This window comes from Paroedura picta, chromosome 2 (assembly GCF_049243985.1).
Source record: "Paroedura picta isolate Pp20150507F chromosome 2, Ppicta_v3.0, whole genome shotgun sequence".
Classification (NCBI taxonomy): domain Eukaryota; kingdom Metazoa; phylum Chordata; class Lepidosauria; order Squamata; family Gekkonidae; genus Paroedura; species Paroedura picta.
Genome location: NC_135370.1, coordinates 58,624,408 through 58,651,359, shown reverse-complemented (window position 1 = coordinate 58,651,359; position 26,952 = coordinate 58,624,408). Strand labels below are relative to the sequence as shown.

The following is a 26,952-nucleotide window of genomic DNA, read 5'->3' as shown; positions in this document are numbered from 1 at the left end:
TGAGTTCATAAGACCTTCCTGGCAAATACTATTTTATTTACCAGGCCAATCTTGAAAAAAATTGCTTCAGTTTTTATGTCTCTCCAGCATTTACTTGTTCACTATTTACAGTTTCAGGCTGTAAATATTCTGTATTTAGATCTTCCTGCACTTTCCAGAAGTGCAGGACTGATACTGGCCTGTCTGTCTGCACCCCAAAATACAAATAGTTGCTGGTAAGGGCTGCCCAAAGCCCTTAGCTCAGGAGGGACACACCTGTACCACTTCACCCCAACTGCAGCCTGCGAGCCTCTACTATTGTCTCTAGACCACTGCTCATTTCTAGATTTTAATGATCAGCTCTGCAAGCAAAAATGGCTACTTTGAAGGCCAGACTCTGAGGCATTGTATGATTTTGAAGTCTCACCTCCAAATCTCCATGAATATTTCCAACCCAGGGGCAGCCAACCTCCAAGTGGGGCCTGGAGAGCACCTGGAATTACAGCTCATCTGCAGAGTGTAAAGATCAGCTCCCCAGGCAGAAAGGGCTGCTTTGGATTTTGGACAGGGTTGTTCTGGAGAAAAACATTTAAGGCCTCCCACACAGGTTGTTGTTGAGTTGAAACACTTGAGGCCTACTGCACAGGCCTAACTGTCATGTCCAAAAACTTCCCTCACTTTGCCTCAGACCACTGACGGAGCTGGTAGGTGGCAGGTAACTGTGCTCCCACCCATTCAGGTCTGCTGTGAAGGAGCCTCTAACAGTCCTTGAGGCGTTTCCGAGAGCAACACAGAGGAGTGTGGGCATGGTGTGCTTTCCTTTTGAGCGTGGAGGGGGGGAACTTTCCTCTTCTGCCTTACAGTTGGTTGAAAGCCCCTTCTCACTTAAAATACTGTTCTGGCCAGCCTCACTGTTGGAGGGAAGAAACAGCCAAGCCATGTGTATTTCTTCTGTGCGACTCTCTGCAGATTTGAGGACTACTGCACAGGGTTGTTGTGCAGATGAAACAGGAGGCAAAAGAACCTCCGCAACAACATCCATTGGGCCAGGAAGCCCTCACACGGCCTCTGAGAGCTTCCCAGCCTAAGGGTGAAAAGAGGCCACCCTCCCCCCCCCAGCCTACTTACTGTGTCCCTGTCAGCAGCCAGGGGCCAACTGGCTGTGAGCTGGCCATTGCCTCTGACCGGGCTGGGGGGCAGGCTGTGTCACCTCCCTATTGGTCCAAAGCCTGGGTGGGCAGGTCTAGTCCGATCTTTGGACCACTCGGAAGATGCTTTATGCCTCCTGATTGGTCCAAAGATCAGACTGACCCCACCCACTCTCCACCCACCTAGACCTTAGCTTTTTATATTATACAGCGAAACTGTTCCAGATTTGACTAAACTTTTGTTATGTTTTTAAATGTCATCGTTTAACTTGCTAGCAAGTTATATTTTAAGTTGTCATCATCCTGGCAGTAATACTTATAAGACTTTTGTGGAGGGAGTTCTGTTACCCAATTAAACATTTTTAGCTGATTTGCATTGCAATCCTATGCAGAATTCCTCAAATCCAAGTCCACTGAAATCAGGGGAAATTATCCATAAGTATTCTTTTCTTGCCCTGCCACTACCTGGTAGAATGAGCTCCCAGAGGAATTTAAGGCCCTGTCAGAGCTCACTGATTTCCACAGGGCCTATAATATGGAGCTCTTCTGCCTGGTGTTTGGTTGAGGCCAGAGTGACAATTAACATCTAATTGCCTCCCTTCTCTTCCCTCTCACTCCAAAACTATGTATTCACGGAGGAGCCTTGAAGCTGACAATATGTAGTTGCTGGCTGCAGGAATTTATGGTCCTCAAATGGTTCTGTTGTTTTAACTGTTAATTATATTATTAATTATTTATGAATTTTATTGTACTTAATGCTGGTCATGTTGTTCACTGTCAATGCTGAGAGGGGTGTTATCAAATCAAATAAATCAATCAATAATCTGCTTAACTGAACAAGCAATCACGGCTAGTTCCCACTTTCTTGCTGCAGCCCACTTGTTGTATGGCATACTGTTCTGACACACCATCCCTCACTATCAGGAACCACTTTCCAGTTGAAGCTGGAGGAGGATAATAGCAATAAAGTCCATTTCTGCATACGGGACACTTGGCTCCAAAGCAACAACACTGGGAACAACAGTTTGATACAATAGGCTCTCAAAATATTTTTTTTTCTTTTCTAAATGACATTTTGCGTGTGTGTGTAGTCTTCAAATTTAAAAAGCAGATTTCCCAAAAGCACACAGGGAACTTCTTCCAGGGTCCACCTGGGAATACAAAGGTGCTTTCAGTGATTTATGTTACAAAAATATACAGTTCCTAGAAGTCTAAACCCTTCTGGCTGACACCGTTGACTTTCAGTACAATCAGAGGGTTGGATCCAGACTTCTATAAGCAGAAACAAGCTTACTGAAATGTGCTGACTACCTTCCCTTCTTTCTGCAGTCCCCCTGTGAAGATCTTTTAATTATCAAGGGATCCTTGAGAAAGTATGATGTTATATGGATGGATATTTTGGGAAGGGGAAAATACCCTTCCAGTCTTCCACTAACCTATGCAACAATGAAACTAGCACCCCTTGACCTATTTCAGGTCAAGAAAACATTGCAGAGATATCCCTGGGTTCAGCAGGCTTTGTCCCTAGTATAATATAAAATAGATTAGTTTTTTTCACAAAAATATAGCTTTTCCCCACCTACCAAGATTTGTTTGTAATTGTCAAGATTATTTAGCTGGCACTCATCAGATAAACAAGTACAAACTTATTTATCTTAAAATTACTAAAGTCTGTGCAGGTAGGAATATGCACACAGATACAAATTCCCCATATTTAATATTTGACAGGGATCATCCCCCACCCCTAGGAAATATTTATCTCAAGGAAGGGCTACTGGTTCCACTTCTGTATCAGGATCCTCTTCAAACCTTCACTCTTCTCCTTCTGTCTCCACTGACCCCCCCCCCCATTCCATTCTAACTGAAACCCTCAACTCCCTCAGAATTTCATTTGGACTTCCTTTCCTTTTCAGAGCTCCTATGATGACCTTGAGCAATGACTAAAGGATTCATACATTATTTACTAAAGGAAAATATGTTACACTCCTGTTTGTACTACATGGGGGCAAGAAGCATTTTCTTGCCATCCTTCTCTTCACTGCTGCTCTGCCTGCCTGACAACTGGAGCCAGGGGTACGTCACAGAGCTTCCACTTTCTGCCGCAGATGATCCCGATACAGTGGATAAGCAGCTACAGGCCCTGTGGGGGACACAAGAAATGATGGAGCACGTTGCTCCACCGCAATGAACCCATGGTTCCCCAGATTGGCGCTGCTGGTAGGAAATCAACTAAGGTGACTGTTGTGGGGATACAAAGTCACTTTGAGACTCCTTTTGGCAGTAACAAATATGATATAAAAACCAACTCTTTTTCTTCTTCCCATTAGAATGGCAATGGTTGCCACCAGTCAGACATCTCTTTTTATCTCTCTCACGTTGGTGACTTTATCTGGTTGATATTAAGACCTATTTTCTGCCTCAAATGTACTTTTGGCCAGTCTCTGTTGCTGTTAATTTGCATTAAACCCTCAACCAACTGCCATTAGCAAGGAATATATAATTCAATGTTCCTATCATTCCCTGGCAAGTATTCTGTTACCTGACATGCTTTTATTATGTTAACAGGTTCCTCTTCATTTGGTTCTGGTGATCCTTGATTTTGTAGTAGATTCCTCACTGTCTCTTCCATTCTGAAAAATAAAAAGGGAAGGAGTATTAAAAATTAGATTTTTTTGACATGCTGTCTGCAACATATCATTGTACTCGGATTGTATCAAACACAAAGCATAAGAGAGCTGCTTCATATCTGTCCCAAATACAAGAAATAAACATTAATGTATGTATTCCTTTTTAGCAGATGTAATGCAGTGCTCTTTAGCACTCAATATTCATTAAGCATAACAAAGTTGTTAGGCTATTGCATCTCATTTTTATTCTCGTTTAAAAAAAAACAGTCAAGAACATGTTTCTTCAGGATCTCATCTTTCCTCCAAGGAGCTCAAAGTAACGTACATGTAATTTTTCCAATTTTTTTCCAAGGCTAGGCTGTGACTAGCTGAAGGTCCTCCAATAAGGTTCAGTAACCTGAGAAGGGATTTGGATACTGTGGTCCAAATCTGACACCCCGTTCATTATGCCATACTAAATCCACAGTTGCAAAAAAAAACCCTCAAACAAGTCCACAAAGGATTTCAAGAGATAGGAATGTACAAAGAGCCTTGCTGGATCAGTCCACAGTTCATCTACTCTGTTTCCTAGCCAGATGCCCCTGGACACTTGCAATCATGACAAAAGTATGAAGGCTTTCCCTTGCATGTGAAAATTGACTCACTAGTCTAGTCTATCAAGCCAGTCATCATCATTTTTACTGCTCTGATGACAACTTTCCAGACTATATTAAAGTCATCATACATGGTGCTTCCAAGGGAAGAGCCATTTGAAAGAGATACATTCTAGTCTGCTAAGATGTCCAGTGATAGTTCAGTTATTTTTAGTATAATAATTATTGATATGCATGACTTGACTTTGCCAGAATGCACCTAGTACAATTATACCATCTGTTGACCAAATGTGAGCAAAAAATAAACCAAATATAATCTTAAATTCAGACAGGGGCATGTTGTTTCTAAATAACAGATGGGAACCATTTGTGTTTATATCCTGACCTTAATCAGCACCCTTCCCCATTCCCATTGCACTCTCCTCTTAATATAACTCCATAAAGAAAAAAATTGCATAATATACATGTACTTGCAACTCCACATATATTTGACTTCCATCAGGTGATTAGATGTTGCCTTTTTCTGCCTCAAATGTACACCGTCACACAAGCACAACATGACTGTAGATTCAGTCATGGTCCAACAGGGGAGGAATCCATCCCCTCCAGGAGGCTTTCAGTATGGAAAAACCAGGCTGCACTTACCTGTAACTGTTGTATATTGATGCCTTCTATGCAGACACACAGCCATATTCTCCAGCTTAAGAGCTCCAAAATGGGATGCCCTACCCCAAATAGGAACTGAACATGGGTGGGTTTTCCAACTGAATGCATTTTATGCTCCAAGGGCAAGATCCCTTTTTCCCTCAGTTCCTGCTAAGCAGATGTGAATTCTCACAAGGATGGCCCCAACTCACCTGAGGCTGTGCTATTGCGGTGGGGTGGGGGCTGAAAGAGAGTGAATGCATGCTCAGGCTGCCGGAAGCCTGGCAAGAGTGCGGGCAGCCAAGGGGGCTGGATATAGCTAATTAGCCCTTATGGCAGCAGGGGTGAGGAAGAGGGGGCCAGGCAAGGCCCCCCTCTTTAAGGGGCTGACTATGTGTAAGGCCCCCTCTTCTTGCTGCCAATGCTGATGTTTCTCTCTGCTCATCTTTCTCCTTCACATGGCTACCTTCCTGGGCTTGGAACTCAGGGTCTTCAGTGGCAAACTCTGTAGGTGCTCTTTGTGGGGGAAGGGGGTTGCACAAGCCAGAAGCCAGCTTTGTGTAGTGGTTAGGAGTGCAGACTTCTAATCTGGCATGCTGGGTTTGATTCCACGCTCCCCCACAGGCAACCAGCTGGGTGACCTTGGGCTTGCCACGGCACTGATAAAGCTGTTCTGACCGAGCAGTAATATCCGGGCTCTCTCAGCCTCACCTACCTCACAGGGTGTCTGTTGTGGGGAGAGGAAAGGGAAGGCAACTGTAAGCCGCTTTGACACTCCTTCTGGTAGAGAAAAGTGGCATATAAGAACCAACCCTTCTTCTTTTAGCCAACCCCAGCCTTGCCTAGCCATTCCCTGCAACTGGGCCTTCAGGGCCAGAGCTCTAAAGGTGGCATTCCCCCTCCTTTCTTGTGGTGGCTGTGGCAGAAACTACACATCATTCTATAGACAACAAGTAAGAGGGGTTTTTAAAAATTTCAACAAGGTCTTTTAAACTTTTGCAGAAAGTGAGACTGTCTTTTCAGTATCTGCTTAAATACTCAAGCATATGTTTCAGAGTTTCACGGACATTTCAAGTTTAGAAGGCAGGAACATATAACCAAGTTACCAAAATTCTTCTTCATATCCAGACCAAGGATCACTGCTGACTTAAGAGCTATCTCCCTTTATACTTGGCAGAGATTACTTCTGTTAACTGAAAGCACTTCCCTTTTTCAGCTTAAATGGGGACACTCTCTGATCCTCCCTTCTTTTGACTCTTTCCCAGTCTACCATTAGGACTTAATTGTTTCTTCTTCAACTGTTAGTTACCAACTATTATATTTTAACTGATGCGCTCCACAGCCTGTCACTCAAAGTTTCTCATACTCTGAAGCATTAACTCTTGAAAGTCTGTTACAGGAGCATACAGAAATGCATACAGCATCTCCTTGATGGGTAAATGATAATCAAAACTGTGCCTTCCTCAGGGTAAATCACATAGCAATCTTTTCCACACAGTATTACTAAGTAGAGTCAGGTTCTTCCTTACATGCATGGGCCAGCAGAACCTCTCCAGTACCACTAACAAACTGATGACTGGAGCCTGACCATCTTATAGTAGCCCATCTTATATAGTATAATAATAATGCAGAGAATCTTAAAACCAGCTCAAAGAGAGCTGATAAAGAAAACTTATTAAAAGCAAGCACCAGCATAGAGTCAATGAAGCAAACTAAATTGAGTGGAGAGATGGAAAAAAAACAGTAGCAGAATGCAGTTAGCACAGCTTAAAATGTGACATAAACATAATTGCCAAAATAGTTAAATGAACACATACAACTCACTAAGTTCAGAGGGGGGGGGGGGAACGAGACAGCATTTTCTTAGATCTCCCCATGCACATAGTTTTATATAATGAGAGTGGGAGAGAGAGAATATGAGAGGTATTCATTTTATTTGTTTATTTATTGTTTATGTTTATATCATATCAATCCATTTCAGTTCAAAACAGAACATATCATATTTTTTATATTTATATCATATCAATCAATTTCAGTTCAAAATAGAAAAACTAAAAATACTGTGATTTTGGTTATATAGATACACTACTTTTTTTAGGGGGGGGGAATCCTGTACTCATCTGTAAGGTTGTACTGACTTTCATCAATTTCCCCATCAGGACTTGGAAGAACCCCCTCCCAAAGGAGCCAGTACTGAGTAGTACTGGTGAGTACCACTATACTACTACATTTGTCTAAGATAAACACATGGCCAGGTCTTTCCCCCACTTGCTACTACAACCCAAACATTATTGTTTAGTATTGTGGTTTTTCATCTAGAGGATATCAAAAGAGTTTTAGAATTAAGGAAATAATCTCCTATGGTGACATTCAAACAACCAAATCCAACAGGAGTGGTAAATGTAGCTGACGATAGATTTGCCCCCAATCAATCTCTTTGACACTCCTATGAATATTAGTACAGCAGAGCCTCTTTAATTCACACAATGACACAGAAGCCTATTGTGAATTACTGAGTTTTGCACATTAGTAAAGTGAGCAAACACAATAAAAGAGGCAAGGATGATCTATCACAAATTGTGCTTTGTTCATTTATTTGACAAAACGTAATTTGGCTGTAGATAATTGCCATTATGTTTTGGATACTAAGAAATGGAGTGCAAAAAGGTCTGGAGAAACAATGGAATAATATAGAACCTCAAAGATTATACGATCTGTTATTGAGTTTTGGTAGAGAAATTGTCAATTGTACATTTTAAAACCACGGAATGTAACTATTATCATATCTCTGTCAAATGGGGGGGAAAAACAGAGTTCACATAAATGTTCAGTAACTTCATGAAACCTGCATGGTAACAATTCAAAAGAGGCAGACCATAATTGTGCCTCGTGGTTAACCAAGTGCAGAAACATGTTCAGATCTTAGGAGTTACTAGCTTCAAAGCCCGTTCATAAGAACGGGCTTTGAAAGGGTCCTCCCCGTGAGCTTGAGGTCTAGGGGGGTGGGGGGTGGGGGGTGGGGGAGAGGGAGCGCTTCCTGGGGGCCTGGCAATCACACAGCTGGCTGCACCATGATTGGCCCTGGAGAGGCTGGACAGTTCGTCTTCAACGAACAGAGACTTCAAAGGACTGGCAGAGATAACCAGAGTTGCACATTTACAAACCCACTGACTTCAATGGATTTGGAAGATTTTAACTCTGTTTAGGATTGCTCTGTAAATGTTGAGACAGCTTTCTTAATCATGTCTAGATTGAAACATGACACACAAATGATGGAAACTGGGCCACAATCTTCAGCTCTTGGAAAGCAATCAAAGGGAGAGACAAACATGGCAATGGAAAAATAAAATTCAATTCCAGCTTGCAAGAGTATATGGGAAGATGAAAATTTGGGAAGAAATACTTGAAATTTAGAATTGGACAATACTGAATTTGAGACAGCAAAAAACTTCTGAGTAGAAATATCAGACAGGAAGTTGATGTCATATTTGTTAATGAGGAGAGTTCTGAGGTTAAGAGGAACATCGTGGTGTCATCAGAATTTAAGCAACAGCAAAAGTTATAGAAGCTGATAAGATCAAATGTGAATAGTATGTAAAAACAGCACAGCAGAACACATAACGGTAGATTAGCTCTTGATTTGCACCAAATTTAACCACTGTGGCAAAATGGTACACATAGGAGTAATCATACAGCAACGGACTCCTTGGGCTTAATTATTGGTGTCATGTTAGGCAGTAATTACCTCTCTGACATGGTATTGACAGCAATCATCCAGCAATTGAGAATAGGTCAGTAAAAGTATAGTTACAATTAATTCAGCTATGATGGATAAATGTGTTCAGAGTCATTTCATACAGGGATATACAAATTGTATCAGCTTGCAGGTCAAAGTACAAGAAATGATATAATCAGTTGTTTTTGTTGGGTCCATTCACAAGATGTGAAACAGAAGAAACATTTAAATACTGCCTTTTATTCAACCACACTGCTCCGGACCTTAGGAACACAGAATGATGTTACACGGAAGGGAGGCACTGCAGCTAGAGGGAGAATAACCAGGCATACACACACAAACAGAAACATATTCTATTTCCAGACAGAACTCTCTAGGATGTTCAGTGAATGGGTTTGCCCCTAAGAACAGGCTCTAAAAATGAGATGTTCTCTGTTCAATCCCAACAGCTGCACAACATGTAATGGTTTAATTCAAAGCTGAAGAAGAAGAAGAAGAAGAAGAAGAAGGAGGAGGAGGAGGAGGAGGAGGAGGAGGAGTTGGTTCTTATATGCCACTTTTCTCTACCCGAATGAGGCTCAAAGCGGCTTACAGTCACCTTCCCTTTTCTCTCCCCACAACAGACACCCTGTGAGGTGGGTGAGGCTTGGAGAGCCCTGATATTACTGGGCCCAAGGTCACCCAGCTGGCTGCATGTGGGGGAGCGCAGAATCAAACCCAGCATGCCAGATTAGAAGTCCGCATTCCTAACCACTACACCAAACTGGCTTTTTAGCAAAAGTAGAAGAGCTGTTTTGTTGTACCACACTTTTTTACTACTCAAAGGAGCCTCAAAGTGGCTTAAAATCAACTTCCTTTCCTTCCAAATCAACTTCCTTCCTTCCAACAGGCAGCGCGTCTACCCACCCTAGCAGGGGTGCAACTTACCATCGTGCCCCAACCTAGGAATTTGGGTGTGACCACTGATGCCTCCCTGACTATGGAGGCTCACGTCAAGAGAGTAGCAGGCCAGGCATTTTTCTATCTTCACCAGGCCCGGCTACTAGCGCCCTACCTGTCCCCTGACCACTTGGCCACAGTGATCCATGCGACAGTCACCTCCAGAAAAGATTTCTGTAACTCACTCTATGCAGGGCTACCCTTGTCCCTGACTCGGAAACTACAGGTGGTGCAAAACGCAGCTGCTAGGGTCCTCACTGGAACATCTTGGAGGGCCCACATCCAGCCGGTGCTGAGGCAGCTGCATTGGCTGCCAATTGCTACCTGAATCTGGTTCAAGGTTTTGGTTTTAACCTTCAAGGCCATATGCGGGTTGGGACCCTCATACCTGAGGGACTGCCTACCTTTCTATGCCCCCCTGCAGGGCCTTATGCTCTGCAGGTGAGAACCTGTTGGTCATCCCCGGCCTGAAGGAAGCGTGCCTAGCCTCGACCAGGGCCAGGGCCTTTTCGGTCCTGGCCCCTACCTGGTGGAATGAGCTCCCGGGTGATCTGTGGGCCCTGAGGGATTTGTCAGCTTTCCGCAGGGCCTGTAAAACAGAGCTCTTCCACCAAGTCTATGGTTGAGGCTGGGGTCAGCAAATCAGGGACATCACTCCCCCCACCCCAAGCAGTCAGAGTGTATGCTACTCCCCCATCCTTTCCTCTTCCTCTTTGATAATTGGGGGAGGGATGGGATTTTTAGCTGTCATGTTAGTAGATTGATGTTTTAATGGGAATTTTAATAAGGTTAGTTGTTGTGACCCGCCTCAAGCCTGTCGGGAGAGGCGGGAAATAAATCTAATAAATCTAATAAATCTAATAAATCTAATAAATCTAATAAATCTAATAATAATAATAATAATAATAATAATAATAATAATAATAAATTTCTCCACAACAGACCTCCAGGGAACCTTTCCCACACAGATATGTTTGTGAGAAAGCCCTGTGTCCTGAAAGATCAATGATGCAGGTTCTCAGGTACTGCTTCCTCAATGCAGGACACCAGGCAGGTACTTTTGGCCTACATGTCCACTTTTGTCCTAGAATGTTTTGCCACGCATGGCCAGCATCAACAGTTTCCTGGGGTCTAAAAACCAGATGGGAGCACTATGCCATCAGGGTACTCCCATCTTCCCTGGTCGTCCGTGCTCCATGAGAATTTAGCAGGAAGCACAGATAAGGGAGAAATCAAACCTCACACTATCCTGTTTCCTTAAGATGACAGTAGAAAACAGCATTCTGCTTCCCCCTTTCCCTGCCCCATCTTCTACAGCAGTGGTCCCCAACCTTTTTATCACCGGGGACCACTCAACGCTTAACAATTTTACTGAGGCCCGGTGGGGGGGGAGGTACTTTACTCCTCTACTCTCAACCACTGCCCTAACGTTCTCTGATCGCTATGGTAATGTTTAAACATCCCTTCAAAATAAGATACAGACACACCACAACAATGAACATAAGGAACATTTTATTTTCATAGAAATTTTAACTCATGACAATGACAAATTAATGGGAACCCCGAGCTTGTTTCTCTGCAACGAAATAGTCCCATCTGGGAGTGATGGGAGACAATGACACCATCAGTGTGTTGTAAAGGGCAGGGGGGGATGAAGTAAAGGGCCGGGGGGGGGGGAGAGAAGGTGTCCTTCGCGGCCCACCTCCAATTAGTTGACGGACCACATGTGGTCCGCAGCCCACAGGTTGGGGATCGCTATTCTACAGAACAGCAAGGGTGTGGTTAGAATAGGAATGTGGAGGAAAGAGGTGGCATCAAGGGGGAAGTCAAGGTAGGCCCAGCTGTGTACTGGATCACCCAGAGCCCACAAAAAATTAGAACCAGCCTCAGTCTCATGTATAGCAAAGGAAAATTTCATCATGCTGGACAAATTATCTTTAAGCAAAATATGTATTAGATTTTCATGGTGAATCCCACAGACAAGTTCTGAGGACCCTAGAACTTCTAGAAATGCATTTTGAAAGCTACTGCCACTGAGTGAAAGACAGATGAATTGACAAAACGTTATTTATTTATTGTGCAGCACGTCTAGAAGCCAGACAAGGGAATGTTCAGGGGTGGTGTGCCATTCCGGCCCCCTTGCATTCCTTGGAGGAACTACAACCCAGATCCTTAGAGGTCTCCCATCCAAATACTAGCCAGGATCAGCCCTGATTAGCTGCTGAGATCTGACGGGACTGAGTTTGCCGAGATTATACAAATCAGGGCAAATAAAAAGTTATTAAGACAGAAGGAAGTGAAGCTATGGGGAAAAGGAATAGCACCAGGGTTGAAGAAAAATAAAACTTTTTAAAATGATGTAAAAAGTAAAATAAAAAGCACAGCTGCATAGCAGGAACAAATGAAATAAGACATTCATTGCTTATGCACCAAAGCATTTTATTTATTCACAGCAAGTTTCAGTGCATTTCCTCTTCAGAAAAGGTGAGAACAAAGGGCAGAGAATCCAACAGAGAGTGATTTGGAAGGCGACTCAGGTTGAGGGAGGGGGTTAGTCCTAATGATAGCCTTACAGAAGGAGCTGCACTATCCTTTATTTACCCAGGCCTCAAGCACTTGAACTCCATGTCTATCTTCAGCACAGCCAGGAGTGCTTTTTCAAACTGCTGTGTGGGTTTTTAGCTATGAAGCTCCCATTGAGCTTAATGAGAATCCTGTGGCTAAAACCCCATGTAAACTTTTGAAAATGTACTCCAAAGTGTCTAAATAATGTACTATTTGAGCATTATCCTGTTAACTTGTTATATGATGTGGCATAAGAAAAAAAGGGGATTTTTAAAACACATTGTTCTAACACCTTAAACCTAGTCTTTAAAATATTTAGCTGAATTACAATTTTATTTCTGGATGCAAATATTTTTCACCATATTGACAGCAAAAAAGTCTGATGATTTGCTGATATTCATTTTTTAAAATATTACTGTTATAATAATGTACTTCTGTAATTCACTCTATGTGGGCCTACCCTTGTCTTTGACCCGGAAACTGCAACTGTTACAAAATACTGTTGCACAGGTCTTCACTAGGTCATCATAGAGGATCCATGTCCAGCCATTGCTGAGACAACTGCATTGCTTGCCGGTTTGCTTCTAAATCAAGCCCAAGGTACAGTTTTTGACCTTTAAGGCTATATGTGGCTTAGGTCCTACCTACCTACGGGACCGCGTAACTGCTTATGCCCCCCACAGAGCACTTTGCTTTGCCGGTATGCATCTGTTGGCCATTCCGGGGCCCCAGAAGGAACGCCTGGCCTCGACTAGGGCCAGGGCTTTTTCAGTCCTGGTCCCTACCTGGTGGAATGAGCTCCCAGGAGAGCTGTGGGCCCTGATGGAGCTCTCAAGGTTCTGAATGGCCTGCAAAATGGAGCTCTTCCACCAGGCGCTTGGCTAAGGCTGGGTGCAGGATCCCGGGGTTATGAGATCACCCCCCACCCCCTGGATTCCACTCTTCTGGACTGAATTTGGGTATGTCCGGCTGATGTCCCCCCGGGTTATATCTACCTATTGGTGACACCATGGTGTATTGGTGTCAGGACATTGAACTGCTGGGGGAGTGATCCATTATTCTGCCATCTTGAATTTTTCTGGCTTTTGGATTTTTGTACCTATAGTACTAGAGCCTCTTGTGGAGCAGAGTGGTAAGGCAGCAGTCTGAAAGCTTTGCCCATGAGGCTGGGAGTTCAATCCCAGCAGCCGGTTCAAGGTTGACTCAGCCTTCCATCCTTCCGAGGTCGGTAAAATGAGTACCCAGCTTGCTGGGGGGTAAACGGTAATGACTGGGGAAGGCACTGGCAAACCACCCCGTATTGAGTCTGCCATGAAAACGCTAGAGGGCGTCACCCCAAGGGTCAGACATGACTCGGTGCTTGCACAGGGGATACCTTTACCTTTACCTTTTTACCTATGGTACTGCGGGGTTTTATTGTAGGTTTTAAGATGTTTTTAGTGTGTTGATGTCTGTTATGTTTTTATTGATTGTGAACCACTACAAGCCAACTATGTTGGGAGTGGTGGTATATAAGACTGATTATAAATAAATAAAAATAAATACCACAAGGTTGCAGTCTGAAATTACCTTCATCCTGTAAGGTATTATAATCAAGGGACAGAGAGGGCTACATATGGTTTCTGTGTATTTACTCCTAACCTCAAAACAAAAGATCACAGTCTGTGTGTACACAAGCACAATTCTTGAGGTCAACAGTTTGGGTGGAACAGTGAAGGTAACAGAGATGAAGATAACAATCTTGAACTGAGCTGGAAGAAAAGCCCCACTTCTTACTATGCAAAGAGATCTCAAAGTGGCTTACAATTGCCTACCTTTCTTTTCCTCACAACAGACACCCTGTGAGGTGGGTAAGGCTGAAATTGCTCTGAGAGAACTATGACTGGTCCAAGGTTACCCAGCTCACTGCATATGGAGGAGTAGGGAATCAAACCTTGATCTGCAGAACAGAGGCTGTTGCTCCTAACCTCTACACTAATCTGGCTCTCTAAACTAGATCTGTTGAATGAATACAAGCAACAAGGAAGAGGAAATGTGCAGATGCAGTAGAATAGTAGCATCAGTAAGTCACATAATGTATGCTGTTGAATATATAATAAGCAAGAATTTTAATTGTGAGGGAAGGCAGTATGGTATAGCCTGACCTCATCAGATACTGGAAACTAAGCACAGTCAGTAATTGGAAGGGAGACCACCAAGGAAGACTCTGAAGAATAAGTCTTCTACCTCTTTTCCTCACTTGCCTTGAAAGCCCCTTGCTGAAATCACCATACATTAGCAGTGACTTGTTGGCACCTTTCACACACAGAATTTCAACAATTTGTAGAGGAAGCCATCCCAATAAATAGTTCAAAAACTTCAACTGGTCCCAAATGCAACAGCCACTGCTGTAGTCTGAAGTTGGTTACAGTGATTGTATTACTCCATGTGATAAAAGATCTGCTTTAATTACCATCTGTTTCTGGACACAATTCACCCTGCTGATGGTTACCTTTAGTGCCCACAAATGCCCTCTGGCTAGGATACCTAAAGTACTGTCTCCTCTCATACTACCCAGCCCACTGAGGTCCTGCATGCAGAGCAGTTTGTTGTGAATCCTGTCATAAATCCTTCATGCCTGATTCTCTGCAGTAAGGGTCTGAACATAATGGGTGATGAGAGGGGTCAGAGGTTTCAGCTTCTCTCTTAAATAAACAAAAGTGTACTTAAGAAGGATAATTTGCTTTTGCCTTATATCGCCACAGTTATGATGGGCATTTATTGATGCTGATGAGGTTCTGGACAGACAAAAAGCTACTTTATATAAAGAGTGATTAAAAAGTAGAATTCACTGCCAAAGGGTGTAATAATAGCCACAGGAATGAACAGCGTAAAAGGGAACTAGATAAATTCATGGAGGACAGGTCTATCTATGGCTACAAGCTATGGTGATTGAGAGGAAGCTGATTCTGTACCAGTGGTGCTACTCCGAGCTGCTGCTGTTGTGTAACTGTGGAGCTGTGATAGCAGGAAGGCTCCATCAAGGAGGGGGGGAGGGTTATTTTGCTGGAAGGTAGAATTGCATTCCCTGCACTGCTAAAAGGGAATGCGGAAAAATCCATGTTCCCTTAGCTTGGAGCTTCTGGAGCCTGATCTATCCCAGGCCTAGGAGGGTGGTGGCAACATCATGTGGACACGGAGATTAGCCCCACGACCGTACTTATGATGCCCCGGTCTTTTCCGCCTGTGCAGAACTGGCCTCAGAGGTACTAAATATCTAAATCCCAGAGCCAGGAGGCAACCTCATGGAAGATCTTGGCCTCTATGCCCTATTATTAGCCATCCAGAGGAACTGGGTGGCCACCGTATGAGATAGGATGCTGAATGAGATGAACTGTTGGTCTGATCCAGCAAAGTTCTTCCTATGCTGTCTAGGGTGTTTAGGACTGCATTCTCTGATATGTATGCATATTCGGTTCTACATTGATCCTACCTGCAGTCAAGAAATCATGACCCAGATAAAACGTGCCTGATCCTAGTAACATTTCTAGCTCTGACACAGGGCAGTGTGATTTCATCCTTTGATGGCAGAGGGATGTTTTATAATGGGCACTTGTGGAAGTTAACTATCTTGTTGGTCACCCAGAGGCAATGCAAAGGCTAATTATCCTGTAGCTACACGTATATGTGCAGGAGATTCTATTTTGGAGGCTAATTAATTCCTGCTCAAGCACATTAGAACACCTCACACCATCAGGTTATCATTTAACATATGGTAATTAATCTCCAAGCAGGGATGTTTCCATAATAAGACAGAGATAGGTTTAAAACATTGAACATGTTCCATTGAAAGTGAAGCATGTTATTTCAACAGGAGATATTTAAGAATCTGTTAATAAAAAACATAAATGTTGGGCTGGTTTACAGGAGTATCCCCCCGCCCTTTACTGTGTTTGACTGGTTAACAGCATATGAAATATAAACAGTCATTAATATTTTTCCAGTAAGAGGCTCCTTGCACAAGCAGGTTCAGGGACTAAAGAAAATGTTTAAAATAATTTTAATCTTAATATAATATAATAATAATATAATATAATAAGCCCCTGGGGAGGGCGGTACATAAATATAATAAATAAAATAAATAATAATAATAGTATTATTTATTTTATTTAGATTTCTATACCGCCCATTTCTTTGCAGCTCTGGGCGGTTTACACTGAACATTATATAACTTACCTGGAATGTTATACAGACTGTAACATCAAAACAACTTTCAATAAATAATTAGATAACTACCTAGGATTCCCCCAAAATAAAAGATCAAGATTCAACTCCAAGATGAAAATAAGCAAATAACTCTCCTTACAAACAAATTCTTCATCACTGCTATGAAATTGCATACTATTTTTGTAAACCAGAAGGCACCTGTGTAATTCAATGTGAATATTGTAAGTTAGTCAATGGTATATAATATTTGTTATAAATACTGATTTTTAACGTATTAAAGTTCTAAAGTTTTACTGATGGTGCTTTTCAAACCTCCTTGTTCTGTATTACCTTCCTTTATTGTAAACTGCAATTGTCTATAAGTGTATCCGAAATTGTGGTCTAAACGACTGTAAAATAAATATTATAATTTAAGTTCTTTTGTTATAAATGGATAAATTTGAATTATTGGGTAATTTATTTATGGGCTGGTTGACAGGGAACTAAAAGCCCTATTGTAATCAAGTTACCATGTCTATCCTTTGTTCTTTTTCTTTCCTCCGTTTTTTATTACTTTAGATATATTCCTTTAGATTTTTATCTATCGGTATTAAAACTTGTAATTAAATAAAACAATATCTTTAAAAAAAATCTGAGTACAAGAAATAGTCCAAATCGTCAAAGTCATTTCTTAAGAAAACAGTTATTTGTGTATGACAAATATTATTAACTCAGTCTTGTAGTGAGATTGACTTGTGGTGAGATTATAACATGCATAATGAAAAGATGGCAATTCAAAAAGTAGCCCAAAATGTTCTCTGTGGGGAAGATCCCAATTGCTCTGATTTAAGCCATTAATACCATTAACCCAACCAATACATTGGGGTATTAACTCAATTTAATGCACATTAAGGATTTCATAATATCTAACTACTTGAAATATGTAAATAGTCATATTTATCTGCTTTGGACCTACACATAAAAGATAATCAATTTTGTCTCATATTTCTTTTATTTATTATTTTCCATTATGAACTTCAAATATACCACCGTTTATTATTTATTAACATAATATTTCAAGATCAATTTCCCAAAGTTTTCTGGTTTTATTACATTCTTGCCTCAGAGTACACACAGCTGCCTTTCAGTCTGTTTTTAAAAAGGCATGTCATAATATACAACAGATCAAGCATATATCTTCCTGAAACAGTAACATTATTTGACAGTATTTCACATAAAAATGAGTGCAAGTAAGAAAAATAGCTACTTCTTGCTTTATTCTTATTGGAGTAGATCTCAGATTCTATATTATCATTATGATAAATTCTTTCAAAAAGACATTCTTTTTTGGGTAAGATATAAAACAGTTTTTAATATCACTTGATTTTTTTGTCCCTATGTGATCTTTGATAGAGTATGTTTCTGTAGAGCGTCAGCTGGACTTTCAATTTGTCATCCTGTTTATCATCCCTTTTACATACTTCGAAGAAACACATGCTTAGAATTTTAGTTGAAGTTTGTTAAGAGCACTTAAATAAATCATGTTGCAGTTCAGAGGTAACACATACTGCATAAACAATACGATCAGTTAATTTTTATAGAAATGTTCGGTATTAATGAAGAGCATGAGCTATCCTGACTTATTTGGACTTACTCAGCCAGCTTAAGGAAGCTGCAAAATACTCCTGGAAGCAGATCAGCAGATGGAAAGTAGCTGTTGCTCTTAAGATCTCACAAAATGAACTAATTGGGTCAAATAATTTTTTATTAGTAAAGTTCAAGTAAGTCCAGTCTTGCTGTCAGCCAAAAGCACTGCTTTGGCCCTACAGTCCTATTAGACTAGGTACGACTTTAGTCCCACTTCTGTTCTTTTCTTGCTTTGTATTTTCCTTTGACATTGACAAACTCCAACCTTTGTTCCTGTGGCATAATTGTCTTATTCTTTAAGATAATCAAGTTTATGGGATTTGTGAGCCATTTCAGGCATCACAAGAATTCTAAAATATGCCAGGAAAAGGTCTGCAGCCCACCAGGATGCCAGAAGAAGAAGAAGAAGAAGAAGAAGAAGAAGAAGAAGAAGAAGAAGAAGAAGAAGAAGAAGAAGAAGAAGAAGAAGAAGAGTTGGTTCTTATATTCCGCTTTTCTCTACCCAAATGAGGCTCAAAGCGGCTTACAGTCACCTTCCCTTTTTTCTCCCCTCAACAGACACCCTGTGAGGTGGGTGAGACTCATGGCTGACAGTACTGTGTCAGTATCCAGAGGCACTGTCTTCAATGCATGGATTTTGCTGTCTACCTCCAAATGAAAACTTCAGTGGTGAAGTCTCAGTTCCTACTGGGAAGGTCTTTAGGCACTGGTGCCAAGGGTAATAGTTTCTCAATCCACAATCATAAGCCAAGTTACACCCTAAGAATCAACCTGCTTAAGAAGGATGTAACTCTGTTTCCCTGATATGGATAGCCCAAGCTAACCTTATCTAATAAGATTTCAGATGCTAAGCAGGGTGCTCCCTGGATGCTAGTTGGATGGGAGACCTACAAGGAATAACAAGTTTGTGATGTGGAGACAGGCAATAGCAAACTACCTCTGGACATCTCTTGCTCTGAAAACCCTACAGGGGTCACTATAATTCAGATGTGACCTTATCATACTTTTTACCACTGTGACTCAATTTGGGATTGCATTGTTAGTCTGGAAGACTTAGGTGTTTTCTGTACTCATAGCTTTTGTTTGTGCTGCATGATTGGTCTCTCCTTATTGGTCAGTCTAATGCTGGGCATGCTTTTTGAAATTATAAGGACAGATTCTTGCAGCTGCATTTACTGTCAGGCAGCCACCTTTGCTGAATACTTCATCATTAATGTACCCCCCCACACACACAAACATGCAGGAGGGAGGCATGGAGCAAATCCAGGGAACTGTACTCCCTAAATCAGAGCATTGGCTCTCTTTCCATTTAGAAGGGTCTGATCCAGCAAGGAAGAGCAAGCTTAAAATGGAACAGAAGGCATTTCGGAGGGTTTTGAGATTCCACCAACCCAAAAGGAACTGGTCTCTTCTGAGCTTCCTCCAGGGATTCTTCCAGCCCTCACAAGTCAGACTACCTGCTCACCGTAGCCTCCCCAAGGGCACTGGGGCTCCGTTCTTCCAATCACCTGCCATCTTAGCATGGTCTCCTCACCAGTCAGCACCAGGCAATCCCTCCTCACCTACCCTATCTCCCTCCTCACTGGCCAGCAGCTCTTCAAGGGCTTCCCCTGAAAGCTGCCAGTCAAAGGCACATGAGCAGTGCAACTGCCTAGTGGGTACACTGCAGGGCCTGGGTCACCATGACAACAATAGGTTAGGGCCGGGCAAGTGATATCTGCAGCAGGAGGTGCCATGCAAGATATAAGAAAGGGGGCAACTGAAGCAGTTGCATTTGTAGAGGGGATGCCTTAAAGGAAACTGCCTCCATGGCCCTTCTGCATGTGCCTTGTCACATTAAAAACAAAAAAACGTTAGCAATGATGCCTGGACACAGGAAAACGGGAACAAAAGGAGGTGCTCTACATCGGAGAGCATCCATTTGAATGTTGGGTGCTGTCTCACTGGTGCAGCCCATTTAGAAGGCTGCACATACCCACATGGTGTGATAAATACAAATAAATAGGTGGTTTGCAATGTGAATGCTAGAGACTCTTGTGGATCCTAAACTCAAGCTGTGCCAGCTCAGTTGTGTCTGCCTCCCTGGATCTCTCCTGCATTATAAAAATGATAGGTCATCAGACTTAACCCCTCCTTTTAAAAAAGGGAAAATTTAAATGCCCTGCAGTATTAAAAAAAATTATTTGCAAAAAGAATATAGAAAATAAAAGAACCTGTCCTCTGGACTCTTGCCCTTCCTGGCTTCTGAGGTCAGGGGACAGGCAGGTTAGAAAGCAACTTTGGGAGATTGTCAACCTTTCCCTCACTTCAGTGGAGTTCCCGGAGGGTCTTAAGGAGGTGGAGGTTTGCTGGTTGCTGAAGAAGTTATAATTTCATCCCTGTGATCTGGCCAATTACCGCCTCATTTCACACTCAGTGTTTATGGGGAAGGTGATTGAAAGAGTCATGGCAGACCAGCTTCTGGATTATTTGTAAGAAACTTTGGCTCCTAACTAATTGCAGTCTGGTGTCCATTCTGACCATGGGGTGGAGACAGTGCTGGTCATCCTGATTAATGATATCTGGCACCAGCTAGAACGAAACAGATTGGCCCTCCTCATGATGCTTGATCTGTTGGCAGCATTTGACATTCTTGACCATGAGCTGTTAGCCTACCATCACGCCAGGGCCGGAATTCAGGGGACAGCCATTCAGTGGCTGTGCTCCTTTCTCCAGAACTGTACACAGAGGGCAGCAGTGAGGGAAGAACAATCACATTGTTACCAACTCCCCTGCAGTGTTCTGCAGTGGCAATACTCTCCCCAGCAGGTCCAGAGCTTTGGACTGGGGTGCCATCAGACACCCAGCTCTATCTCTTGATGGATGGTTGCCCCAACTTCCCCTAGATACATTTGCCAGATGTGTGGAAGCAGTGATGGTCTGGCTCAAGAAAAGTCAATTGAAACATAAACCCCTCTAAGACGGAGGTTCTGTAGTTTGGTAGGAATGGGGCAGAGCAGGAAGCATGTTTACCCTCTGTGGATGGTGTGCAACTGGAGATCTCACATACCACCAGGAATTTTGGGATGATTCTGGATGCCTCCCTATCTATGGAGGCCCTGGTCACTAGAGCAGCCAAGCTGGCATTTTTCTATCTTCAACAGGCAAGGCTACTAATGCCCTGCCTGTCCCCTATCTACAGTGATCCATGTGACAGTCACCTCTAGGCTGGATTTCTGTAAGTCATTCTTGTCCCTGTCATGGAAATTACAGTCGGTGCAAAATGTAGTTGCTAGGATAAACTCCCTTGCAATTTAGCCCTCCATGTCATGTGATCATAGAATCATAGAATCATAGAGTTGGAAGGGGCCATCCAGGCCATCTAGTCCAACCCCCTGCTCAACGCAGGATCAGCCCCTAAGCATCCTAAAGCATCCAAGAAAAGTGTGTATCCAACCTTTGCTTGAAGACTGCCAGTGAGGGGGAGCTCACCACCTCCTTAGGCAGCCTATTCCACTGCTGAACTACTCTGACTGTGAAATTTTTTCCCCTAATATCTAGCCTATATCGTTGTACTTGAAGTTTAAACCCATTATGCGTGTCCTCTCCTCTACAGCCAACAGAAACAGCATCCTGCCCTCCTCCAAGTGACAACCTTTCAAATACTTAAAGAGGGCTATCATGTCCCCTCTCAACCTCCTTTTCTCCAGGCTGAACATTCCCAAGTCCCTCAACCTATCTTCATAGGGCTTGGTCCCTTGGCCCCAGATCAAGGGCCAAGTGATATTTTCTCTCAAGCCTAAACACCTGTTTTTGTTTTGTCTTTAGGCTTAATGGGAGCTGGACTAAGGATAATACAGGAAAGCCAACTTTGCAAACTTCAGCCTCAATCAAAAACAAAGGACAGATTGACATGAAGACATGGAGCTGTCTCATATTGAGTCAAACCATTGACCTACCATGGTCAGCATCATCTACTCTAACATCAGCTCTCCACAATATTAAGTGAAGGTATTTCACAACCCCAACAGCACTTTTAACTTCTGTATGCCAAGCATAAGCCTCAACCTCATCCTAAATTCAAAAATAATTTTAAAAAATGGTTATAAAACCTAATAATACTTTAACAAAAATAAACACCAGTTCTGATAGCCATAAAAGAACAATACAAAAGTCCCCAAACAATCCTGCATCAATACTTTATGCTTCAGTCAGTGTAAGATTCCAAATGATGACATTCAGAACCACAATTCAAACTGCCTAAAGGCCTTTCTATGTGTCAAACAACTACCTAAAGAAATTGTCAAACTAATAATTGTATGAAACTTCTGCTCAATGACCCATCAGATGAGAAAAAAAGATCAAGAATAAATGCTTACGAGAACTATAAGGATTACCTGCAGCAAAAAGGCACAACTTGCTACTAGTGATTTATGAGCTTAAGGATGATTCTGAGCAGGTGTCTTTTTTAAGGCCATGGTACTCTTCCAAAGGTACATGGCAACTATTCCTGTTTAAAATGGCTTCACCCACAAAAATGAAACTTCTGTAAAAATAGAGATGTGAAGAGAATACTTTCTAAAAGCTCAAGATTTATGTGTATTTATCCAAGGAAAGAGAGAATTTACTTTATTCTCATGCCCCTTCTGCCCGGTTGCCAGCCTGCCTCCCTGGAACATGAAAATCACCAAGGCCAGGGAGTCAGGGATACTTAAGGTTTCTGCACAGGCACCCAGTCCTGCACAGAGCTAGTGCCACAAAAAGCCTCCATGCTGGCTGGCTGCCCACCTCCCTGCCTCCCCATGGGGTGAGGAGTGGCACTGTCAGGGTGGAGCCTCCCCCATCAATTGCTCACCTCAGACGCACAGGGTGAGAGATTGGGGGGGGGGGGGCTGCAACTGCTGCTGGGATGGTGGGAAGGCTAACACCAGCTTCTGCCTTCTCATAGCAAGAGCTGGTGGCAGGGGGGCACTGCCTCCTTCCTGCCTGCTTTTAAAGCAGGTTTAAAAACTAGTATATTGATTTAATGTTTAATTAATTTTTTTAAAATAATTTTCTTTCCTTTTTTCTTTTTCCTTTTAAAAATATAATTAAAATATTCAACATTTGAGGAAAGAATTTAGAAGACCATTCAGAGCTGCCTTATAAAGGAACATTCAATAATCTGAAGGAAGAATACAGAAAAAAACATTCAAGAAACATATCAAGATAGATTGTCAGAAATTAATACAAAACCAGAAGACTAAACACAAGAAATGTTTGTGTTTTTAAAAGAAAAAAGAAAATGATATTTTCCTATAAAGACAAGATTCCCAGAATGAGAAAGCAGAACAAAGAACTGAAATCTTGGAAACTCAATACGGATCTAATAATCTGTGTTTTTGAGACATATCACAAGTTTGGAAGAGACATTTCGGCCATTGCTCCAAGATTATTTATACAAGGAGATTTTCTCAACATTTACCAGATATTTAAGGTGAATTCAAGTTTTGCATTCAAGAATAAGCTATCTTGAAATATACTGGCTTGAATCACTCCTAAGAAAACATGTGATGCAATGCTAAAGAATGAAAGAGATTCCCCATTTAAAATAGCAGAAAAAGAAACGTAGTTCTTTCAGGATATATCAATAAGTATGTTAAGGAATTAACATACTTATTGATATATTAGTTTTATTATTAGTTTAATTAGTTAATTATTAGTTTTATTATTAGTTTAATTATTAGTTTGATGAGCCTCTTGTGGTGCAGAGTGGTAAGGCAGCCATCTGAAAGCTTTGCCCATGAGGCTGGGAGTTCAATCCCAGCAGCCGGCTCAAGGTTGACTCAGCCTTCCATCCTTCCGAGGTCGGTAAAATGAGTACCCAGCTTGCTGGGGGGTAAAACGGTAATGACTGGGGAAGGCACTGGCAAACCACCCCGTATTGAGTCTGCCATGAAAATGCTAGAGGGCGTCACCCCAAGGGTCAGACATGACTCGGTGCTTGCACAGGGGATACCTTTACCTTTACCTTTATGTTAAGGAAAAAAGCAAAAATTACTGTTTGAGACATATTCTGTAAGAGAAGGAAATAAAATACCACTGGAATATACCATTCACAAAATATATTTACCAAAATGAAAGAAAATAATTATAAAAGGACAATCCAAGCTGAAGAACCGCAAGCCAAGGATTCATCATTAACTTCATTTTTTTTAGCCAGTTCAGGCCCATCCTAGATTTGAATAAGAAACGGGAACAACTGCATGCCTTCTGCACTCCAAAATAAAATTTGGACCACCACACATCATGCTCCCTGTATGATGCTCAAGGGACTCTGCCATTTGAGAAGGCATGTGCTGTTTCCTCATCCAAAGATGAGTTCTTGACCCAGCTGCTTCAAAGTGGGGTGCCCCAATACAATTGCACAGGCAGACACTGAGGCCAAGCTGCACCCAAAATCAACAAAATGGGACTTCAGTTGCTCCTCTAGTGTAAGGTGACCAGATTTTAACATTGGTAAAGCGGGACACCATTGACCGGCGGTGGGGGGGGGGGTTCTTGATTTAAAATTTGGTCTATATGGAGCAACAAAAATTTTCATAGAACGCATAGAACGCAAAAATAGTATTGTAATATATATATTTTTTTAAATTTCAACATAAGTACAATTGGCCAGGTGCCCCCAGATGTCCCTCCAAAGGTCACCTTACTCTAGTGGCACTTAACTTGACATATTGTGACCCTGGGTGCCACTGTGTTGCTTCACTGTTGCCAGCAATACATGAATGTTTCCACAAAACGCAAATAGCAGCTACCTGGGACCACCTTACATCAGGAAGACACAGGGAGAGGCGAGTAAGCTGTTATTTTTACATGCCTTAGTCCTGATCTGAATTGGGCCCATACACACCTGGGAATTAATTTCTCAGTTCAGAACTCCCAGAGCACATCTGCCAAGTCCATATAGGGGTCATGTGAACTGCATAATAGGCCCTGAGATAGTCTGCTATAGGTTTTTGTTACTAAAAAAAAACTAAGCAAAACATTTAAGTGAGCCCAAATCATTTTTACTTGCTCTTTCTGTGAAGATCATCATTTTTACTTGCTCTTTCTGTGAAGATCATGAATCAAGAATCCCCCACCCCTTTACATTCTTCCCATCAAAGGCTTATAAATCTGTTTGTTGGATGAAACAAGCCAGATTTGGTAGAAACCCTAGCTTAACATTCTTTAAAAAATCCTTTAATAAGAAGATAGGCAGGCCACTATTGGCAGTCTAGGCTACCTTACAAGGTTGTTGTATAACATTTGAAGCTCCTTGGAAGAAACAAAGGTTAAACATGTAGTAAGTAAATAAAACAAAATCTCCTCTCTGCCCATGAGTAGTAAATGGTTTTTCTTCTTCTTCTTCACTCCTGATCTAGAGACCAATTCATCATTCCATGCTATTCTGCATACCAAGTAGGAATTTCTCCTCCATAAAGTCTTTGGAAAAGTAAACCTTTTGATAAATAGAAGGCATAGATATAATTGCTTTTATATCTCTAGAATGCTATCACACATAGCTTGCATGAGCAGCACCCCTCTGACCTAGGCTGGCTGCTGTGTACAGAAACACAAGAAGAGGAGTTGGTCTGTCAAAACATAAATCTTTTTCCAGTATCTGGGGCATTTGCACTGGCTCCAAGGATAAGTATTTTGGGATCTAATACAATAGAGCCCCAAACCATAATTGGTTTAATAGATTATTTAACTAAACATTTAGCTGATTAATTGTCAGTCGCCAAATTCTGATCGATAAGGCAGCAGTGACAGGGAGAGTCAAGGTCATATGGATTTTTAAGCCTGTTTTCTTACCAGATTTTAAATCCTGTTTTCTTATTGCCTGGTAAGAAAAAAAGAAACAACCCTTTTCCTTTAGCTTTTTCTACTCTATTTCTATGTATTTTTCAGAATCACAAGGCAATTTTGGTCACATGCAAATGTATTAAAATTTAATAATTTAGTAAACTGTTTGATCAGTTAAAAACATCATTGATTAATTAACTAAAATTCCAGAAAGCGGCATTTTATGAAAGCAGCATGCCTGGGCTGTAAGGACTTCAAGGTAAAATGGTGAGAAGTCCCTGTATGCTGCTCTGAGCTTTTTGGATGAAGGGCAGAAGGCAAATACAGATAAGTACTTTCATTGTATTGTCACCTGGCCTGTACATGATAAGTGTCAAGTACCATCCTCTTAACAAGGGCTGCACATTAAAAGACTGTGATATACTTCCACAGCCCACTCGGGTAAACTGTATTCCCAGAAAGTGTTAATGCAAGACATAAATGAGAGGACAAGCTCACAGCTCTTCAAGGTCACAAGGGCTGGAAGGATCCAACCTCCCTGAAATAGATTATGTATATTAAAAGCAACCCTGAAGGATAACAGCGCAACCTCTTTCTTTGAAAACCTCAACCACCCGAGGCATGCAATTTACCTGCTAAACTGCTCTTTTGACTACAAATAATAAAAAAACACATTGTCAAACACATTGGCAAAAGATTCTTTTCTTCTTATTAAAACCCAAATAAAACTATAATATGATTATAATGTAAGCTAGGTAAGCCTAAGGACACATCTCATGACAGTTCATGTGGGACACCTGCTTGCAGTGCAAATTAAACAGCAAGCAGGTATTTAACCAGTCTATTACAAGCTCAAGGATTTTTCACTGGTCAACTGCTCTGAACTGGAGAGATATTAACTATACAACCATGGCTGTATGAATTAATTTTACTCTGATATTGAGTCTGTTAAGTGCACTGAAACATATCACAGAATGCATGGCATTTAAAAACAATTTTTCTTCTGCATTCTTCAATTGCAGCACGCAAGTATAGAAACTTTTATGCTGTAATAAACTGCGGAAGGGCAATCTGGGCAC

At 41.8% G+C, this 26,952-nt stretch overlaps 1 protein-coding gene across 15 annotated transcripts in view; it reads right to left on the bottom strand.

Annotated features, from left to right (window-relative positions):
• NCKAP5 (NCK associated protein 5) overlaps positions 1-26,952 on the bottom strand; it is a 768,088-nt gene that overhangs the window by 299,992 nt on the left and 441,144 nt on the right. For all 15 annotated transcript variants that reach the window (XM_077320257.1, XM_077320242.1, XM_077320245.1 and 12 more), the window contains one exon: positions 3,667-3,757. In XM_077320257.1, the coding sequence (XP_077176372.1) occupies positions 3,667-3,757 (91 nt within the window). The remainder of the gene's footprint in view (positions 1-3,666; positions 3,758-26,952) is intronic.